The sequence below is a fragment of the Siphateles boraxobius genome, unplaced genomic scaffold (genome assembly GCF_051911475.1).
Source record: "Siphateles boraxobius isolate OS27281-9 unplaced genomic scaffold, OSU_SipBor_1 35, whole genome shotgun sequence".
NCBI classification, from domain to species: Eukaryota; Metazoa; Chordata; class Actinopteri; order Cypriniformes; family Leuciscidae; genus Siphateles; species Siphateles boraxobius.
The window spans coordinates 7790904-7813094 of NW_027508975.1; the positions used below are offsets into that span (position 1 = coordinate 7790904).

A 22191-nucleotide genomic window follows, 5' to 3' on the forward strand; every position below is an offset into this window, starting at 1 on the left:
TAAAACAGACCTTATTGGTTCTCGCATGTCACACATGCACATTTGCGGTTCTTCGTTTAATTTTAATAGCGGCTTCCAAACCCACTTGGATAGCCAATACCGATCAGTTAAAAAAAAATTCTTAATCGGCCCTGATACCAATCCCTGAGAGCGGCTGGGGACATCCCTATAAATAATACTAATATAGGAAGATTCCTTTGAAATGATGAGTTCTCTCGGTTACCTAGTTTACCTGCAGCATTGTTTATCACCCTCTGTCTCTCTTTCTGTATATATTCTGCTTGAAATTAGTAAGTAAGTAACTAGTAAGTCAAAGTCCAAATCACAGTCTTTGCTGTCCCAACTTAATTGATATAAGTAGTGTAGAACATTATATAGAAACTGTGTCTATTCCTCGCTTAGTGAGGCCAAACAATAAATCTAGTGTAGGATCTAGCAAAAATCTTATTGTAATTAAACCAGAAAATCTAAATATCAGTGAACAAAAACAATTTCTAAAGCTAGGTCTTCTAAACATTAGATCGCTCACACCTAAGGCGGTTATTGTAAATGAAATGGTCACAGATAATAGTTTCGATGTACTTTGCCTTACTGAAACCTGGCTTAAACCAAATGATTATTTCGGTCTAAATGAGTCCACTCCACCAGGATACTGTTATAAGCATGAGCCCCGTCTGATCGGTCGTGGCGGCGGGGTTGCAACAATCTATAGAGATATTCTTAATGTTACTCAGAAAACAGGTCACAGGTTTAATTCGTTTGAAGTACTTGTGCTAAATGTTACGCTCTTAGATGCAAGAAACAAATCCATATTATCTCTAGCCTTGGCTACCCTATATAGACCTCCAGGGCCCTATGCTGATTTCCTAAAAGAGTTTGCATACTTTCTCTCAGATCTATTGGTCAATGTCGATAAAGCAATAATTGTTGGAGACTTTAACATACACGTAGATAATACAAATGATGCGTTAGGGACTGCGTTTACAGATTTATTAAACTCCTTTGGGGTCACGCAAAACGTCAGCGGTCCCACTCATCGTCTAAATCATACACTAGATTTAATTATATCATATGGAACCAATCCAACTGATATAAATATTATACCGCAAAGTGATGATCTCACTGATCATTACATGGTAACTTGTATAATACGTACTGCTGAAATTTGTCACGTTGCGCAACGTTATCGACCAGGCAGAACAATCCTTCCAACCACTATAGATAGATTCTCAAATAGCTTACCTGATCTATCTCAGCTGCGCAGTGCACCCAAACAAACAGATGAACTAGAGGAAATGACTAGCAGTTTGAGCACCATGTTCTCTAGTACACTAGATATTGTTGCACCAATTAGATTAAAAAAGGTAAGAGAGAAAACTAAAGCACCATGGTACAACAGTGCTACGCATGCAATCAAGAGAGAAACTCGTAACTTAGAGCGTAAATGGAAACAAACTAATTTAGAGGTCTTTAGAATCGCGTGGAAAGACAGTATGTCACGTTATAAAAAGGCTCTAAAAGCAGCAAGGGCTGAGCATCTCCGCAAACTAATAGAAAATAACCAAAATAATCCAAGGTTTTTATTCAACACCGTGGCTAGACTAACAAATAAACAAACATCACCAGAGCAAAATATTCCATTACAATATAGTAGTAATGATTTTATGAATTACTTCAATGAGAAAATAGAAAGCATCCGAAACACAATTGTAAATATACAATCCTCTATGATGTCTTATGATTCAGCCTCAATTATGGCCCCTCTAGAACAACTACACCGATTTACAACTATAGGACAGGAAGAGCTAAATAAACTTATCATTGCATCGAAACCAACAACATGTTTATTAGATCCAATACCCACTAAACTACTGAAAGAAGTGTTACCTGTAGTCGAAGAGCCTCTTCTTAATATTATTAACTCGTCTTTATTTTTAGGTCATGTTCCAAAAATATTCAAGCTGGCAGTAATAAAACCTCTCATTAAGAAACCGCAATTAGATCCAAATAACTTAGCAAATTACAGACCCATCTCAAATCTTCCATTTATGTCTAAAATACTAGAAAAAATTGTGTCCGCTCAATTGTGCTCTTTCTTACAAGAAAATGATATCTATGAAAAATTCCAGTCGGGATTCAGACCGCATCATAGCACAGAAACTGCGCTAGTTAAAATTACAAATGATTTACTTTTAGCTTCTGACCAAGGCTGTATCTCAATACTAGTTCTACTCGATCTAAGCGCTGCGTTCGACACTATCGATCATAAAATACTCCTGGATCGACTACAAAACTACACTGGTGTTCAGGGACAGGCATTAAGCTGGTTTAGATCTTACTTATCAGACCGTTACCATTTTGTCTGTCTAAATGGGGAAAAATCAAAGATAACGTCAGTAGACTATGGAGTGCCGCAAGGATCGGTGTTAGGCCCTCTGCTATTCTCAATATATATGCTGCCACTTGGTAATATTATAAGAAAACATGGAATTAATTTCCACTGTTATGCTGATGACACTCAATTATATATCTCATCACGACCAGATGAAAACACTAACTTATCTAAATTGACAGAGTGTCTAAATGATATAAAATGCTGGATGACGTGTAATTTCCTGCTATTAAATTCAGATAAAACGGAGGTACTACTTATTGGTCCAAAAAACTACCCACAAAATCCCTTACAATACAACTTTAATTTAGAAGGATGTCCTGTTACTTTATCCACTACAGTAAAAGACCTGGGTGTTATACTAGACCGCAACTTGACTTTCGAAAATCATATTTCATATATTACAAGAACAGCCTTTTTCCACCTTAGAAACATTGCTAAGCTACGCAACATGCTATCTGTTTCTGATGCAGAAAAGTTAGTTCATGCTTTCATGACCTCGAGACTAGATTACTGTAATGCTTTATTAGCTGGCTGTCCTACATCCTCAATTAACAAGCTACAGTTAGTGCAAAATGCAGCTGCTAGAGTTCTTACTAGATCAAGAAAATATGATCATATAACACCTATTTTATCATCTCTACACTGGTTACCTATTAAGTTACGTATCAATTACAAAGTATTCCTACTGACCTATAAAGCCCTAAATGGTTTAGCTCCTGTGTATTTAACAGACCTTCTATCGCCATACAATCCATCGCGCTCTTTAAGATCACTAAATTCGAGGCTTCTGGTCATTCCTAGGATATCTAAGTCCACTAAAGGAGGGAGGGCGTTCTCGCATTTAGCTCCTAAACTCTGGAATAGCCTTCCTGATATTGTACGAGCCTCAGACTCGCTGTCCCAGTTTAAAACTAGATTAAAGACGCATCTCTTTAACCAAGCATTCACTTAATGCTTAACCTTTGATACTGCTGAATCGGTTCGAATGCATTAACATTATGAACATCAGCTATGCTAATTATTTCCCATCTGCCTTTCTGCTGTTATCTCGGGACGCTAGTCCCGAGGTAAATAGCGTTCGTCAGCTCCAGTTTGTATCCAGCCTCTCACGGAGACTTCAGATGCCCCAACGCCTGTGAAGAGACGACTCGACGCCTGTGAAGAGACGACTCAAAGCCGGCGATATGTTATGCCATAAATTAATACTTGATTAACTAACTGTATTTTTCTATGTACATTTCCGAAATGCAATTTCTGTAAAGCTGCTTTGAGACAATGTGTATTGTGAAAAGCGCTATACAAATAAATTTGAATTGAATTGAATTGAATTGAAATCCTCCCACTGATTCTGACTGCAGCAGTGGAAGCAGGCTGTGAGCTCTATAAATAAAGATGGCCAGCAGGGTGCTGGAGCTGTGGCTAGCCATCCTTTACAGCACTGTCATACAGTATCAGCTGCCTCACTCGCCACATTCTTACGCTGCATTGAAAAACAAGAGCAGGGAGAGAAAGAGCGTATGAAAGGAGGTCAGTGTGCATGCACGAATCTGTTGTGTTAAAGACCTGCATGGATGCGCTTGTGCGTATAGCTACAGTTCAAAAGAAACCCACTGCACTATTCCCCATAGTGTGATGCTTTTTCTTGCGGAGGAAATTCATAGGCAGACTTGTGGAGACCGTGTCTAGCGGAGCAGGAAGACATTGTTCTTTAGAAGAGATCAGAGATTCATTGGTTAGCACTGGCAGTGCCGGTTGCTTCTTGATATGTCAGGAAACTGAGCATGGAGACAGCAAACTGACCTTCAGTGAAGAGAGCATTTCTATATTTTAGCTTTTTGGCACTTGAAAAATTAGACAGCTGACAGCCCAGTGGCAACGTTGCTTTCCCATGATGCTTTAAGCATGGAACCGGTCTCTCCTTCTACAAATATCTTTCCCTTCTTCGTTTCTCCATCTCATTATCTACATCTCCATTACAACATCCATGTATAAACTGCAGTATAATTTCATCAAGTTCTGTTTTTTTTGTATTATAATTCCTTAAAAAATTATTAAATATAAAAATCTTACCATAAAACTGCAGTGAAATGTAATCATAATAAAGCAGATGACAAATTATACCAGTTCCTGTGTGTTCTGCCACACTTGAACCCAATTAATCCAGCCATATGACCAAAAGTTTGGGGTCAGTAAGATTTTTAAAAAGAAATTAATAGTTTTGATCAGCAATGCACATTACATTGATAAAAAGTAACAGTAAAGACATTTATAATGTTACACAAGTTTCCATTTCAAGTAAATGCTGTTCTTTTGAACTTTGCATTCATTACAGAATCCTGTAAAAATGTATCATGGTCTAAAAAATATATACAATATATATTAAGCAGCACAATTGTATAATAATAGCAAATGTTTCTTGAGCAGCAGAATCAGCATATTAGAATGATTTCTGAACGATCATGTGACACTGAAGCCTGGAGTAATGATGTTGAAAATTCAGCTTTGCCATCACATATTATCTATATTACAATAGAAAATAGTTATTTAAAAATTGTATAATATTTCACAAAATTACTGTTTTGTATTCCTTGGTGAGCACAAGGACATTTTCAAAAACAAAAACATTTATTGACCCCAAACTTTTGAACGGTTGTGTATCCGTTTCCAGTATATTATTAATGAAATTAAATAATTTTCATTGATCATGATAATGATAATTTGAAACAGTATATTTGTTTTCGCTAGTGTAATGCGCCAGTGTGACCTGGAGCTGTAATGTTGCTTTGTGAGGTTTACTTTAAGATCTAAATAGAGTGCTATGTTGTAACTGAAATGCTTTGAAAGTCTATTTCTCACCTTCTTCTTCATCTTTACATTCTTGAAGATGGCGTGCACTCTCCAGGTCTTCGCAAACATGGCGCCAAACGCTGTTGTGTAACCCACAATGAGGATCCATGTACGGACCTAAAAACGTTAAATGTGAAAGTAAAACATGGTTGTTACAAACCAATAGTTATTATATTTTAGGCACTGGAATGCTACCCCAAAAACCAAGATTACACCAGTCTATAGAATACAAAGCAGCAGAAACTGCAAAACCATAAAAAATATAGTGATCCCACTTCTACTATCAGAAAGCAAATCGGGTGGCAGGGTGTGTTTTGAATTCTGTGTAAGTTGTAGAAGTTCCTGAAGCTTTTTTCTTTTCTTTTTGTCCTCTCTTCATCATCTGACCCTCTTCCACAGATCTAGTGTTCTTTATTCTGAGCTCCTCTGGGAAAGTAATTCTCAGCATCTATAAGGCAGGACTGTCACTAAATCTTGTTTTGTTAAGATTTGATGTGGTTTTTTGTGATGTACTGAATGTAACTCAACATGTGATTATGAATTTATAGTTGTCAGATATGTTAATAGTTGCAGCTGTAAAAATGGTCACATATCATTGTTTATAAACCTAAATTAGATTGTTAACTTATTGTAACTGTATTATTGGTAAAGAAAATTAGAAGAATTTTGGCTGTTTATTAGTACTTATTGAGGACATATTAATGCCTTTTTCTGCATGACATATTCTACATCCTGTAATCCTACCCAATACCTAAACTTAAAAACTACCTTACTAACAATTAATAAGCAGTTATTAGGAATTTATTGAGGCAAAAGTCGTAGTTTATAGTGAGAATTGTCCCCTAAATTAAAAATGTGACCGAAAACATTAATTAAAAATACAAATAATACATTTCTAATTAATTGTAAACATAATTAAGTTCTCTCTGACACATAAAAAATTGTTTCTAATGTTCAAAATATATTAACGGAAAAAGTTTATTGTTGAGTTCTAACCATTTGTCTTTGAGTCCAAGAAAAAAGAATATTAATTGCCCAAATTCACCCCATCCTTTATATGAAAAACTTCAACAGGCCGTAGAGAACATAGCCCGTCTCAGGCAGGTAGCATGTGCCCTGCTCAACACATTTGTGAGCTATTTCCCCTGTGACTGGAGTTACTGCAGTAGCCAAAGCCTCATAATTAAAAGGTGGATTATGGTCACATGCAAACAGACAGTGGAGGCGTGACGAGACACATCCAATCCTGCTTACTCAGTTTGGTGATACAGCCTGAGTAGAGGTGAAAAGCGTTCAGATTCAAATATAGAGGAGACCAGGGACAGTTGTCCCTGTGGAGGTTGGCACAGGCGAAGCTATCGAAATCTAAAAAAGGTTTTGAGTCAGATATCCAGTTGCCCGAATGCTTGTTTTCTCTAGCACTGGTTTGGCATGTTGGTTTAAAACACCAACGAAATTCTAAATTAGAATAATTAACAATATCATTCAAACTAAAATTCCAATTTCATCATATGTTTGTTTATCATTGTGACAATTTATCCATTACAGCACATAATTGTACCCTCAGAACACTTACGGGACAAAAAAAAGAGACAACTAACCCATGTTCTAGACATATTCATATCTGATTCACAGAAATCAGTCATTACTCACAGTACAGAGGGTCTCAAACTCCTTGTCTGACACAAAAGATCCATCCAGACCAAAGAGGAAAATGGAGGCGTACGACAGCAGGCCACCCAGAATGATCAGGTTGTTCATATAGGGACTCGACATTTTGATCAGCCTGTAGATGGAGGAAAACACACAGCTGATACATTAAATATTCACATTTCATGTATTATTAACAACTGAAATTAAATGAGAATCTACATCCATGACTGCATCATATACTGTGGGATCCAAATGCTCAAATGCCTTTATTTTGCATTATTTAAAAACTTTTATGCAAAATATCCCATTGCAGTTTATATTGTCAAAATAATAATTTAAATAAAAGATTGAATGAAAGAGCATATTCTTGGAATCAAGAATATCTGACAAAAGTACAAATCCTGAATAATACATTTTAAAATGTAATGTATTTCAATGACCGCAAAGCTGAATTTTCACCAGTCATTACTCCAGTCTTCAGTGTCACATGATCATTTAAAAACCATTCTGATTTGGTGCTCAAGAAACTTTTTTTACAAAAAAACTTTGCGTTCATTATCTATTATAACTTTTCTATTACATTTTTTTTTAAATCATAAAACTGATTTCCACATTAATCAAAAGATCCCAGATTTCCAGTGTGAACTATTTCCTGTCTTGGTCTCGCTCAATCCTGACCTGTGGTTGCGGTTTTTGATGTTAAAGAAGAGGAAGGCTCCTGCCATGAGCATGCCCAGGATAGTGATGGTAGACAGGATGCTGTAGAGGGGGACGTTTATTTGCCGGCGCTGCAGACGCACAAACGTCCGATCCTTCGGCGGTTCAACACCTACGAGAGTCATGATGGTTCACAGTCAGTTACTCTTGGAGTCATCTCAAAGAACGTCATCTCAGAGAAAGCTCTCAACATTTCCCTGTGTAATTTAAATGACTAATATTTTAAAATGCCACTCATGTGACATACAGTATTAGCTCTATTTCGGCACAATGTTACATAGTAATATTTGTGGATGGGTTTAAAAACGGTGAACGTGATGTAAGATGCGATTAGATCTTACATCATAATGAGAAGTTGGAAGACAGTACAGCACTTAAACCAAATGAGTCACCAAAATAAGTCAAGAGTTATTTGTGTGACTTCACAACCTTGGTGATTTCATGTACAACTGTGAGGCTTTACTGCTATTAGCTCAGAAGCAAATGGTTTACTCTTTTTCATTTAGAAAGCAATCTCAGTTGGGGTGAGTGTTTGGACATTTTTTCTCTCTTAAATCTTTTCCCACCAGAGTATTATTTTAAGTTGCCAGCCAGCACCAGCATTTTTGATCATATTATACACAAATATTTCATGGCCCCCAGAATAATTTGTTGTATGAATATTTAAACAGTGAATATATCAAAAGAAGGAACATAGCCTAAAACATTTTATTCAGCCTCATTCATAATTTTGTATATCAACACACTGAATGTGGGTAAATTCCTTCAAAACATTTTTTTTAACAAAAAGCTAAGAAAATCATGTTTTTGTCAAAGCCTTTGACCAGTTCGGAAGGATTGAGTCCATCAACACAACAAAGTTTGCACAGTCCTATACCTCTTTGCAGGTTTCGGCATTTTTCTCAGTAACGTTGGGCAGTTTTGATTTATATGCTGTTACATCGTGCTGATCACATTAGCTTACTTGCGCATTAACAACTTCTATCCGATGTTGTAGTATTGTTGTAGATGCTGTACTATTTTAGAAGATCTGTAACAACGGCCCTACCCTATAACAGTAAAAACACAGTTTGCTGGAAAAAACTCATCAATTGACCCTTCGCAGAGAGCTTGATTGACAGGTGATCTGACCAATCATACTTCGCCATCCGCCATTTTGTCCGACAAAGCAGTCAGGAGAGTTAGTAGATTAACATGGGAGGATTTGAACTTGAAAAACTGAATATACTGATGCCTTTCCGCGGTTAAAACAACATTCCTTCTTAAGTTCATTCATGTTTATTTGATGCTATAAATGAACTAGAAGGAAGAGATGATCGGTTCACGAGCAGCTTTAACTGAGGCTCTACAGCGATCTGTCACGACACATTAAAGAGTCACAAAACGGTATTTATTGTTTAAATATATTTTTAAAAATGACCAAATTTGAAAGGTGAGACATTGTTTAATATGTTTAATATCAAAAGTAACCGAAAAGTAACCTGGTCTGTCCTGTCTGTCAGCGTATTGTCAGTCTTCTCTCAGATACGCAATGTAATTTTCACTGCGTGAGAACATGGTGTGTGCGTGAGAGCGGCATAGCTTGTCGGACATAGCGACAGTAACTAAGGGGGGGGGGGGGGGGGGGGGGGTCTTTGCGAAGGGTCAATTGGCTGGGAAGTGTTTTGTCATAACTGATGGAAAATCTCAACAATGGTGGGGAAAGAGTTAAGTATCCCAAATGATTCCTTCAGATTCCCTCTTGACAAGTTCCATTAAAGTAAGACAATAAAACGTTTTACTTCCTGTCCACCACTGTGTTCCTCAAAAAAAAAAAAAAAAAAATAACTTCCAGGAATAAGGAAAACCCCAAACAAAAGAACGTCATTGTGGCCAAACAGCAAAATTACTCTTGAATTATTCAGATGACCACACACAGACCAGTGGGTACACAACATTGGCAGGCGTGTGAACCTTCTGTCTCTCTCTCACTCAAACGCTGACCCGTAAACACACACAAATGGGGCTTTTCCTACCTTGGAACCTGATGGTGTTGTTGATAAGGTCCAGTACATCTGCAATGGCGTTGTACTCGCCCACCTTCACCTCTTGACCCTCTGTGAAAGACAGCAAGAACAAGAGGACGACGGAAATAAGAGCAGTGTATTCAAAGCCTGGCTGCCCCGAGAGAGAAACATGACAATAGACAGTACATTTAGTTTCTGTGCGCTCCACTGCAGAACCTGCCCAACATATTGTCCCAAAATACTCAGGGCGATGTTGACCTGAAAAAGTATGTAAATTGCAACCTCACGCATTTGCACATCAATTAAAAGGCACCTGATTAGACAGTCTGGAAAAACAATGAATTGAAACATTCTCATGATGAATAACTCTTTTCAAACAAGTATGCATTGTTAGATTTTACACACTTTTTGCTTTGGCAAAAATGTCCTTTAAAGGGGCAGTAAGTGATTTCTGGTAAGAGTTGTTAATATTTTTAAATCACCAAAACAAACACACACACCCCTACCCAAAAGGATCACATCCCCTATCTTGATGCCTCCGCCCCCCGCTATGCAACACAGGCGACGACTATTGCGGAAACTGCTGTGCCGGCCGCCTGAGGGTATGATGTCATCAATAAGTGAAAGCAATTTGTGTTACTATGATAATTCAGGTCGAATGTCTAATTGTTATTTAGCTCCTCTACTCCTTCGATGGCAAACTCATCCCTTCCATCCCAGAAAATAAAACAGTTTTCATGAACAGCTCCCTACATAACATGATAGTCCAAGTAACTAATTAGTAATGTCCCTAGATTAAGGGTTTATAGCGATCCTTAAAAGCAGAAATCAAAAGAAAAAACATATATTAGGAGTATGTTATCTCTCTTTGGACACACTTCGGGAGCCGATGCTTGAAACGGGCGGTGGAGGAGGTTTAGACATTCCAGGCTTATAATAAGTAGTGCAAAGTGCCCGTGCAAAATCAGTTTTTGTGTGTGTTTTTGTTAGTTTGGTGTGTTTGAGTGCTCATTGTTACAATTAAACAGAAAAAGTTCAGTGACATTTTTATTTGTGCATGGTAGAAAGCAAATACTGATACTGATATAATGACATACAAAAAATATGGAAAATTGACCTAGACGATTCAGGGAGCAGCTACACAGTGAACTCCGAGAAAAAGCTACGCTTGAGCAAACAGTTTGTGGATAGGCTACTACAAATGATGGCCGTGAAAGAGACTGTGAACGCATTGAATAGGATATGTTTAGTTGGTGAATAGCATAGGCTGCAATTAAACAGTAGCGTTAACAATAAGTCCACCAGAATTAAATATAATATTCAGAGGTAAACAGCGTAGCTGACTAACAGATTCAGTTAACATCCACAAATGAATAAGCGCGACGATTCAGGGAGCAGGCCACACAGTGAACTCCGAAAAAACGCTACGCTTGAGCAAACAATTTGTGAATAGACTACTACAAATGATGGCCGTGAATAAAATATAATATTCAGATGTAAACAGTGTAGCTGACTTAATGTTTAGTGTTTATGTCAGAATGTTTATTTTTAAACCACAGCCTTCTAAGTGCTTCTTTTACCAATATATTTACCAATATCTTTTGCATTTCCAATCCAAACAACGTCAAACTTGGCACTGCACTTACTCGTGCCCATAGCAAGACACCTGTCAAGTTTGAAATCCATCGGACTAACGGTTCGAAAGATATGCGAATAACAGACACACAGACAGACAGACGTTCCAGTAATTTATAGATAGATAATAATAATGCAAATGAACAAACAAGCGAAGATGACACACGAGTATATTTAAGCAAAAGACAGCATATTTTAGGTTCTGTGAAACTATGCAAAACCAACGTTACTCACGTATGGAGAAGAAATAAAGAAATAAAGCAACCTTGCGTCCATTTTCAGGCCTTGCCGCTCCTTAAGGTCTCTCTAGCGCTGGAAAGCTTCTCCGATATTAATGCGGGTCCTACCTCTTGCCTGATCGTAACCCTTTTTTTCAAAGTTATATTTCCCAGACATTTTTCTCTTTTATATTTTCTCTGCCATCTCTCTAGTTGTTCTGCTACTGTCTTTCTTTTGCACTGAGCTCTCTTCCCTCCCCCATCATGGGTGGACACGCCCCTTACTGCTAATTGGCTACAAGTGTGCTTTGATGCTCAGTCCGATGCACTTTTCAACAGCGTTTTTTAATTTTTTTAAATCGCTTACTGCACCTTTAAATTAAGTCAATATTTAGCTTTGCTATATATTAATTATAGCCTATTTTACTCGGAATGAATTAGCACAATATAGTTAAAATTATTTTGCAAATTATAACATGACATACACAAAAGCTCAAAAGTTTGGTGTTAGTAAAATTATTTAACATTTTTTGAAAGTCTCTTATTCTTCTCAAAGATGCATTTATTTTATCTAAAATACAATAAAAACAGTAATATTGTGAAACATTATAACACCAGTTATTCTATTTTTTTAAATTGTATTTTCAGCAGCCATTACTCCAGTCTTCAGTGTTACATGACCCTTCAGATCATGTAACATGATGCTGTTTTTACTTCTTTCTTTTTTTCATTAGTTTTTTTCTTCCATTTATTACCATAATGCATATTTTTCATTTTGTCTTTGTTATTGCTAACCAAAAAAAACAAAAAAAAAACAACAACAAAAAAAACACGAAAAACAAAACACTGAACTAGGTATTAAAGTTGAAAACAGATGGTTGGTTAGGTGTAACTTGAGGTTTTGTATCCAAAGATGCAATAAAATAAAGCTTAGTGTCAATAAATTCCCAGCAGAACAAGACTTACTCTCAGAAAGCAAATATAAGGCAAAGTATATTCCAAAAGCTATCTTAAAACTCAATATTTCTCCCTGGTGTTCGCTTTAAAACTACTTGTGTATTGACAGTCACACTTGCAGGGAAAAATGCATTCCTTCAAGAGATGAAAACTAACTTTAAAAAAAGAGAACATAGGAAATAAGATATTTATCATTTAGCTCCTGGAAGTATATAGTTTCCTAACTGCTAACATTAAACATCTACTGTATTGAACTGAACTGAGACGCCAACCCATTTTCTGCTCAATACAATTCATCTGATGGTCTCAGATTTCCACATATAACTGCTGTGGGTTAAACTAGGTCAAGCTTTCATGTGAATAACACATAGCCAAATAGATTAACTAGTACTAGTACTAATGGACCTCCTTCAATCCCTAGGTGGTCTTGTTGTGTCAGGTGAATCATTGACTTAATAATCAGGTGATGTCAGAGCTCCATGTAGTAAACGTCATCATTCAGGTACTTATCTGACCATGAGATCAATGGGACACTACGAAAACCACAAGCATGTAAACTGATGGACAGCATTCCGTTATTAGTTGTTAACTGTAATGACTTATAAAGACTTAAATATTGGTCAGAAAAGTAGTTTTCAAAAAGGCGATGAGAAAGAAATAGTTTGGCCCGAACACAATCTTGTTAGTAGGTGATTGTCACATAACTAGTTTAAGAAATGGCTCTGAGTGTCCTGTCCAGATGGTTTGGTGTATGGTGGCAGTAGGTCTTAGCCTGGGAAAACCCAGACGAACTTCCGGCAAATTTAGATTTGCTCTGCAAGTTAGATTTGCTCTGCAAGTCTGCAAGTCTGGCGAAGAGCCCATTCAAACTCATTTCCAATCTCTCCAAATCGGGTCACCAATCACAAACGTTGAGGCGGGCTTTACAAGATGACGATCGATCTGATTGGTTTTAAGGTCTATGCAATTGCTTACAGAGGCATTTGAGCGACGTCCATGGTGACGCCCCTTTGGAAATGAGCTGTGAATTAACCTTCCCCAGACCCTAACTCAGTTACGACCGAGAAGGGTCTGGTTTTAACCAGGCTAAGTAGGTGTGATATAGGAGCTGACAGACTAGGACTCTAAAGAGGGATGGCAGGTTCAATTGAGGATCAGCACATCTTTAAATATTCAGCCTGGGCTATCCTTCCTATACTTTAACAGCGAGGGACAGAGAGAGAGAGAGAGAGAGAGAGAGAGAGAGAGAGAGAGAGAGAGAGAGAGAGAGAGAGAGAGAGAGAGAGAGAGAGAGAGAGACAGAGAGAGAGAGAGAGAGAGTGAGTGAGTGAGCGAGTTAAAGGTGCAGTAAGCGAATTCTGTAAAACACTATTGAAAGTAGATTGGACTGAGCACCCCAACAAAATTGTAGCCAATTAGCAGTAGGGGGCGTTTTCACTCATGATGGGGGAGGAGAGAGAGTGAGATTTGAAGAAAGACTGTTGAAAGAGAGATGGCTGAGAGACATTAAAAAAGATAAAAGGTCAAAGGAATATCTCTTCTAATATAGAAGGGTTATGATCAGCCAAGAGCTTTAAGACCCGTGTTAATATTAAAAAAGCTTTCCAGTGCTGGAGAGACCTGAAAACGGACACAGAGGTTGTGTTGTTTCTGCTTGAGTAACATTGGTTTTGAGTGTGTGCTACTGACGACTAATAACCAACTTTTGCTTGTAAATACTCTTCTAATGTATGTTAATTTTTTGTTCTTCCTTGTCTTTCGTTCATAATCTTCGCTTTATTTTTCGCAAAGCTTTATTTTGCTTCGTGTCTGCTAAGATAACGAGACATCCACTCTTACATTGCATGTTTGTGCATTTAGGGGGCGGAAGGGAAGGGTGTGTTTGTTTGGGTTGATTTCAAATATCATTCTCAAAAATCACTTACTCCATCTTTAATGCGAGTTAACAAATGAGTGAGAAAGTGACTGAGTGAATATGAGTGTGAGTGAGCGAGTGATGAAGAAATACAGAAAGCAGAGTAATAGAGTGAGAAACCCAAAGAAAGACGGAGCCCAAAGCAAGTGTGCGCTTTGAGTCAGTGTGAGTTGTGATTGTTCTCGGTGTAGAAGACGACGATCTCCAGGGCGCTGCTGATAACAGCTTCTCCTTTCTTTTTTTTTCATTGTTTATCCCAGACTGCCATTCGCCTTCATATTGACAGACAGTTCAATCACCCCTCAGCCAAACAACCCTCCAATCCTGCGGCCTGCTCCCACATACAGTCTGAAGAGGTGATGTAACACGCTATGGGAGGGATGCCTCTGTGCCGAAGCAGATAAGACTGAAGAGGGTGGGGAACGCTGGCCTGCGGCTGCCATGGGGTGTGAGGGGGAAATCCCTGCACCAAGATTAAATCCCACAAACCAGAGTTAATCTCCCCTAGCCTCAGGAAACACACACACAAACACACTGGATTAATCACATCAGAGGGCAAAGCAGGGGAATTCTCTGACCCCCATTAAACTACAGGACGGCACCAAAGCCGCCGCTGTGCACACGACCATCTATGTGATGTATTGCACAAGCGCTGACTCAACGTCATACTGAGATATGCGTCACACATATTCTACAAAACGACACCGGCATAGATTGAGATGTTCATTTAACACGGAGAATGATCCACATTGGCTGAACGACCTGAATTCGATCCAGCATTGCCTATAAAAAGGCTTGTTAACCATGAAAAATGACCATCTAATGGACTTACCTTGAAACTGGGTGAATTTTATGGTTCCCATGCGTTCCCCGTTCCTGAACATCACCTGACCCTGCAAAAAAAAAAAAAAAAAAACAAACAGTGAACAACTTTCACAAGAGCTGTTTATCACATGTAAATGGACAGTTTGCAGAAGTCTTGATTGCACAGTTGAGATGATTAATATCATGGCACATAATCCAAGTTGGACAGATATATTTTACAAGGATAGATTTTGCATCTTGTTGCCATATCCTTCACTCTTGGCACAGCAACAAATTGGGATTGTATAGCTTGAAGTCTGGCACAGTGCTTGTTTTTTAGCTCATTTATTAGTTTAAAGATCTTTGAATTGATCGCATTCTTGAGGCAAACATAATTAATAGCAGCACTATTGATTTGTTAAATTAAAGGAGCACATGGAGGTCTGAGATGTTTGTCAGGTTGTGCCAGCTGAGGAGAACTGGGATGCTTTAGTGGTTCACAAATACAAAGAAAAACAATCCAGAAAAAATATAACATATACATTGATTTATAATATAATATAAAGTGTTAAATTGCGCAGGTCCATGCATAAAATAAAATAAATAAAATTTTATTGTTGTAGAATGTAGTTAATATTGTCAAAATTATATATATATATATATATATATATATAGGTACATTTTGTCTTACTTCAGCCAGCACAAAAAAAAACCTAAAAAAAACTAAGAGGCAGCATAATGGCAAAGAAAAGTTAAAGGTTCATTCGCAAAAAAAAAAAAAAAAACAGTGATCCAGAAAATATAACAAGGCTATTTTGCATTATCCTTCTTATGCCCTTGAGAGATCATCACAGCAATAAGAGCATTGCAAGAAACTTTAAATAAAAATGCATCTACTAAAGAGGAAGAAACTAATTAATAATAAATATCTAAATAATAAATCCCTTTACCCAGTTAGAAAACAATCATTAACAAAAGAAGTAAAGTTTCCAGCAAAATAATGAATTTAAATTTGACGCAAAAAGCCTCAACAGACCTTACAGGTTAATCATGGATATCTGATCAAAACACAGATGAGTATCTAGCATTTTTACATAAATAGCTCCGTCACTGGATCAAATTACTATCTAATTTGCTCATTAAATCTTAAAAAGGAAATGTGTAAATGCAGTTTGCTGTCTGTCTGCCCCCGGAACTGCCTAATGAGCCATTTAAAAGGATTTGGGATCACTCTGCCCAGTAAAATAACAGGTGAGAGGCATACTGCATTACCATGGCAATGATTAGAAGCCTATTAAAACCATGGGAGGCAACTCAGAAGTGATCATATCTCTAAAAATGTCTGTCTTTGAAGTGTAGAGCAGGCTCCGGTCCCAGTGCGAAAGATTCTTTGTTTAGATGCTCTGACGTGGGCGCACTGGATAAATGCTCAACTTCACAAAACACATTAAAGCTGCAATTCAGAGTAATGTGTGTAAACAATATACTGTATAATGTGAACTGCAGTACTCATATATTTACACATATCTCGTAGGCCTTCAAGTCCTACTTTTTGATTTATAAGCTGAGCAGGATGCCATTTTTGTTACATTGTGGAGACAACAACAAGGAGAAATGATGGTCATATTTTGTTGTTCAGAACCATCATTTTCATTATTCGTTTTATAAAACGGAGGAAAGAAAGTCATTTGGATGGTGGCATGAGGGTGAGAAAATGGTGACAGAATTTTTCTTGGGGGGTGAACTATCCCTTTAAGACTCAAGTGAAAAGCTGCGATAGTAGTCGTAAGGTTTTACTAAAACAATGAAGGCTTTTTCTCAGTTTTCACACTCTTTCTTGGTTTCATAACATTAGAAAAGCTGAAAATAGGTTTTGTTGCGCTACAGGTGTGGGCTTATGGGTCAAACATATTGATGGCACCTTTATCCATGTGTGTGTGTGTGTGTGTGTGTGTGTGTGTGTGTGTGAGTGTGTGAGTGTGTGTGTGAGAGAGAGTCTGTGCAGAGGTGTAGACAGGCCAGGAGCAGGGGGCCTTATGGAGATCACACAGGTGTGAAAGGGACACTCAGGCCTGCAAACTGGGGTTGTGGGTGGAGGACGTGATGAAGAAAATGATGATGTCACTGTCGAACAGATCAAACAGCAACTTATATTAGCAGACTGCAGATAGTTTGGCCCTAAAATACTCCCCACAGACATGTATATATATAAAGAGATCAACCTTCTAATGACAATGCAATGTCTCCAAAGATTTTGCAAACAACAGCTTTGCTGCGACAGCCCACATCTGCAGTGCAACAATCTATTTTCAGCTTTCCTAATATTATACAAATTAAAAGAATACTTTTTAGAAGACATTTCCTTTTTTATTGAAATGTAAGCAGTTCAAGCCTAGTGAATAATCTGAAATTGCATCAGTCTGTAGTTTTTCCCCTTTGTGGCCATCTCTGTTCAAAATTTGCAATTGCAGTTATTCGCAGAATTATCAACTTTACGCTGGTTGTGCCTCGGCACGGCACTGCGCAGAAGAATCCAATGTTTGAGGAGAATGTGAGGCTGTCAATCACCGCGCCGGTGTGGATACTGTCATTCGGAATCACAGATTCTACTTTTTGGTATGACGAACATAAGAGTTTTCACCAGAAAATGTCATCTGAACAATTAAGTAACATCCACTTTTGTTCTGACCAACTAAGGGAAAAAAAGCATTGCATTAAATCGTGCTGATTAAATCTAACGATCGCTTATCATATCACGACAAACCATGCAAATTACACTTTGTTCTCAAATTGTTAATGTTAACAACATCAGCACTGCGTAACTACATTTAATGCCCTTCCGATATTTATCCTTGTTTTCGCATGAGCCAGGCTGCAGTCTCTTTTTTTCTGTAGCCACTCCGAAGTCCAAAGTCTTTTGCATTTTACAACGGGTGAATCTCCAGTTGTCACTGGTGATTGTCGTTTGAATCTTTCTGGATCCGCCATCAAATTGATAAGTTAAATTATATCAAGTGCTGTGAGAATATTTCTCCACCTCCAACATCCTCACACACAATATAGCCACTAGCCGGGACACCTTCTTTATGTAGGTCTAGCCTCGAGCATAGTTGGTGCTGCAGGTAGTAATGCCGTAATAATAACAGTATAGAGATTGCTAATGTGACGTCATCGTGACGTATTAGCAGTGGTGAACGCAAAGCATTTTGGGAATCCGCGGCACAAACAGAAGGCGCCAGACTTGATTGCATGGAGGGAAGAACGCAGTGTTCAAGATGCCGTCTACCTGCTGTGTTATAAACTGCAATAGTCCTTCTTGCACAGTTTTGAAAACGAACACTACGGGTTGTTTTAAGGACATGTTTGTGTATGCTCGTAGACACTCACTCTGAAGCGGTCAGAGGCGATTCTAAAAGATTCAAAAAGTCGAGACAGGACCCATCGTCAAAATTCTATACCCACCACTCAAACTTAGTTCATCCAAAACAAACTAGAAAATAGACTCAAAGTGCTAAATACCTGAATTATCCTTTAAGGAAGGGATCAATATATTTGTTTTCCTTAATTTTAATGAACCCTAACTTTATTCTCATCTGAATGGTAAATAATTGATTTTCGTATAAAATTATACTACTATTAAAAACACATTTGATTTTTTTTAATCAATGTAGAATATGTAACTGCTCTGAAGAAAAGAAATGAAAACCAATGCGATATGATTAATGTCCAAAAGATGTAACCCACAGACTGTTTTGAAATGGGGTTGGATGGATGTTGCTTTTAAAACTGTGTGTGTTTGGTTGGGTGACAGTTGTATGTTACAGCTTGACAAGAGTTTAGAGTGTGACAAAAGCACAATGTTGTGTTTTATTGCGAGTGTAAGTTACACAAATATAAGTACAGGGCTCTCAAGTCTCACGCATTGGGCGTGAGACACACGCATTTCAACCCGTTCACACGCTCACACGCCACACCTTGTATTTCTCACGCTGAGGAGCAAGGGAACATGTCCCGCTATACAATTAATGGAGGGGGCGTGGGCAAACGGAGGGAAGTTCTCTGCCGAGTTCATAGCATCTGTCTCGAGTTATACAGAGTTAAATGCTAGCTACCAGCCAATCAGAAATTAGAATTAGTTGTTTCCGGGTAAATTATGTGTTCCCACTGCAAGCTCGTTCGTTACTAGACAACACGCGCACACACGGAGTGGAAGTTGAAAGAGCACGATCTGATGAATGCGGTTTGCGGACATCTTCATTTTTTTTTTTTTTTTTTTTTTTTTTTTTAGCATTTTGATTTTACGATTCCTGGACGATATCTCTTGCCTGTGATCAAAGACAGTGAGAGATGATGTTTAGGAGTATAGCCAAATTCGTGCTAAATTATTTTTGATGCATTCAAAAACTCTCCAACTGCTTTTAAAGGGGTCATCGGATGCAAAATACACTTTTATATGGTATTTGCAAATAAATGTGTCTTTGCAATGTGTGGACATAATCACCATGCAATGAAAAAAATCCATTATCGTTTTTTTTTATCCTCAAAAAGCCAAAAAGTTGTTGCTCATTATCATTTAAAGAGACATGCACCGAAACGGGTCACTGTGAACAGAGCTGTTTTTTAAGAGGTAAAAAGGGTGTTGTTTTACACAACCATTGAGAAATTTTAACCAAAGTATGTTACAAACTTTACATGAAGACCCAAAAGAATCATACCAACTTGTGGAAAATGGGGATCCGATGACCCCTGTAAAGGTGACCGGTTTGGGTCTTGACATACATGCTCAGGGCAAGTTGTTATGACACAATGTTATGTACATTGAGCACTGATGTTCAGTTGGCTTGTTTGGGGTAAAATTTATTTTTATTTTTCAATAAATTTGTATTTTTTAAATATAACTATTTATTTTATTTGGATGAATTTGTCTTTTTATCAGATTTAAAATTGTTATAATTTCCATTTGTGCTGGTCAATTATGAACAATAGGCAAAATTGAACTGCTAGCAAAAATTGAAGCGAATTTGGTCGGGTCGAGGGACAGCTGCTGCAAATATTTGGGTGGCTGTTCCGCTAAATCTCACTCTAAACTTTTGATAAAACTTGAGTGCCCTGTAAGTAAACACTTTGCAGTTTGAATGATAATCTCTATGAACAAAATGAGGGAGTATGTTTTATGTTTCCACTGTTCGATCGCGCCTCTCTCTCTCTCTCTCTCTCTCACACACACACACACACACACACACAGTTCGATCGCGCCCGCGCCTCTCTCTCTCGCGGGCGCACAAACACACACACACACACACGCACACACTCCAGCATTGCAATCTTGACATGAATTGCGATTGCATGCAGATAGATGAGAGAGAGCGAGGAGTGTGGTGCTTAAAACTTTAGCATACTTTTGAACGGACGACAGTTTTCTGGTATGGTCCGACAATGTTTTCTTTAGCCCGCTGCATTTTGTAGGATTATATTCTGTTTTTCACGCTATTTTTATTTATTTTTTCATGCCAGAACACTAGCCTGCTATGCCAGTCCATGTAAACCGATGTAAACGGGCCAAACATACCCATAATTCTTTACGTTCTGATGACGTTGCCGCCCAGTTGGTCACATGTCTTAGCGATCTCTATAGTGGCAACGATATGCGTCTGTTCATTCATTCTTGTCAAAGTTTTTTTAATTTTTTTATTCTTGTCAAAGTTACCCACCGAATTGACAACACGCTGACGTTAGACGCACGTCCGTTTACAAAGCAATCAATGTCAAGATGCAGCTCACATAGATGATAACGACAGGACACACGTATGTCATGTAAAGTTCTTTAGTGCGCTCGCATAATTCCAATGTGAAAACAAACCAAAACTTACCGAATGTATAAAATGTATCTAAACATGAACTTTGGTGCGGACTTTCAGGTGTGAAAACGCAATAAAGAAGGACAAATTATAATATGCCGGTTTGGTGCCCAAGAAACATTTCTTATGATTACCAATGGTGAAACAATGGTATGTTTTTATTTTATTTTAAACAGTGATCATCTCGTTCCAGGATTCTTTGATGAATAGAAAGTTCAAAAGAACAGAATTTATTTCAAACAGAAATCTTTTGCAACATTATAAATGTCTTTACTGTAACTTTTGATCAATTGAATGAATCCTTTCTGAATAAAAGTATTAATTTCTTTCAAAAAAATATATATTATTGACCTCAAACTTTGAACAATATGTTTGATTCTAGAATGTAAGTTGTGCTAACCAAATGAAAGCAGCACACCATTACTCGTCACTCAAAATGATCCACAGAGACTTCTCTAAGATAATGTTTTAGTTCCTGAGGCATGCTGGCACTCAATCGATGGCTCTCCTCAGAGGACTCAAAGTCTGATGGAGAAGCTAGAACAGCCCGTTTTGTTGGACAAAGACCCAGCCATCGGTACGAGACAAACCTGATCCTTGCGGGACCACTAAATCTGTTGTAGTCAGATTGCAATCTATTTTTATGCGATTGTGTTCCAGAAGATTCTTTGCTTTGATGGGAAGAAGTATTTTCCTATTATAAATTTTAAATTAGAATCTGAGATCATGAATAGTGCGTATCCATTTGGTAAGCCACTAAAACGTCACCTATAGTAGTGTTTTCAAAAGTACCGACTGGAATTTTAAAATTGTGATGCTTTGAGCGCTGTTGAGTGGAATCGTAAACACCACTGATTGGCCATTGTGTTCACACGCTCATCGGATATGTCTGTGATTGGCTAAAATGATCAACACACGGGAGCGTTTGAGAGCACATGGAAGTGTTTGAAAGCACAAGCACATTTTTATATTTCAGTACCGAAGTCAGTACTTTTTGACAACTCTAACCTATAGATAGTGATGCATAATATTAAAGGAATAGCAATAGCTATAGCTCACCCAAAAAATTAAAATTTTGTCATCACTTAATCACCCTCACATTATTCCAAACCTGTATGAGTTTCTTTCTTCTGTTTAACTCAAAAGAAGATATTTTTTAAAGAATGTCGGTAACCAGAGAGTATTT

At 37.8% G+C, this 22191-nt stretch overlaps 1 protein-coding gene across 1 annotated transcript in view; it reads right to left on the reverse strand.

Annotated features, from left to right (window-relative positions):
* gabbr2 (gamma-aminobutyric acid (GABA) B receptor, 2) overlaps window positions 1–22191 on the reverse strand; it is a 241708-nt gene that overhangs the window by 49628 nt on the left and 169889 nt on the right. The window contains exons 8-12 of the mRNA XM_077196192.1: window positions 15176–15236; window positions 9628–9708; window positions 7574–7724; window positions 6896–7028; window positions 5252–5359 (exon numbers count right to left, since the gene is read on the reverse strand). Of these exons, the coding sequence (XP_077052307.1) occupies window positions 5252–5359; window positions 6896–7028; window positions 7574–7724; window positions 9628–9708; window positions 15176–15236 (534 nt within the window). The remainder of the gene's footprint in view (window positions 1–5251; window positions 5360–6895; window positions 7029–7573; window positions 7725–9627; window positions 9709–15175; window positions 15237–22191) is intronic.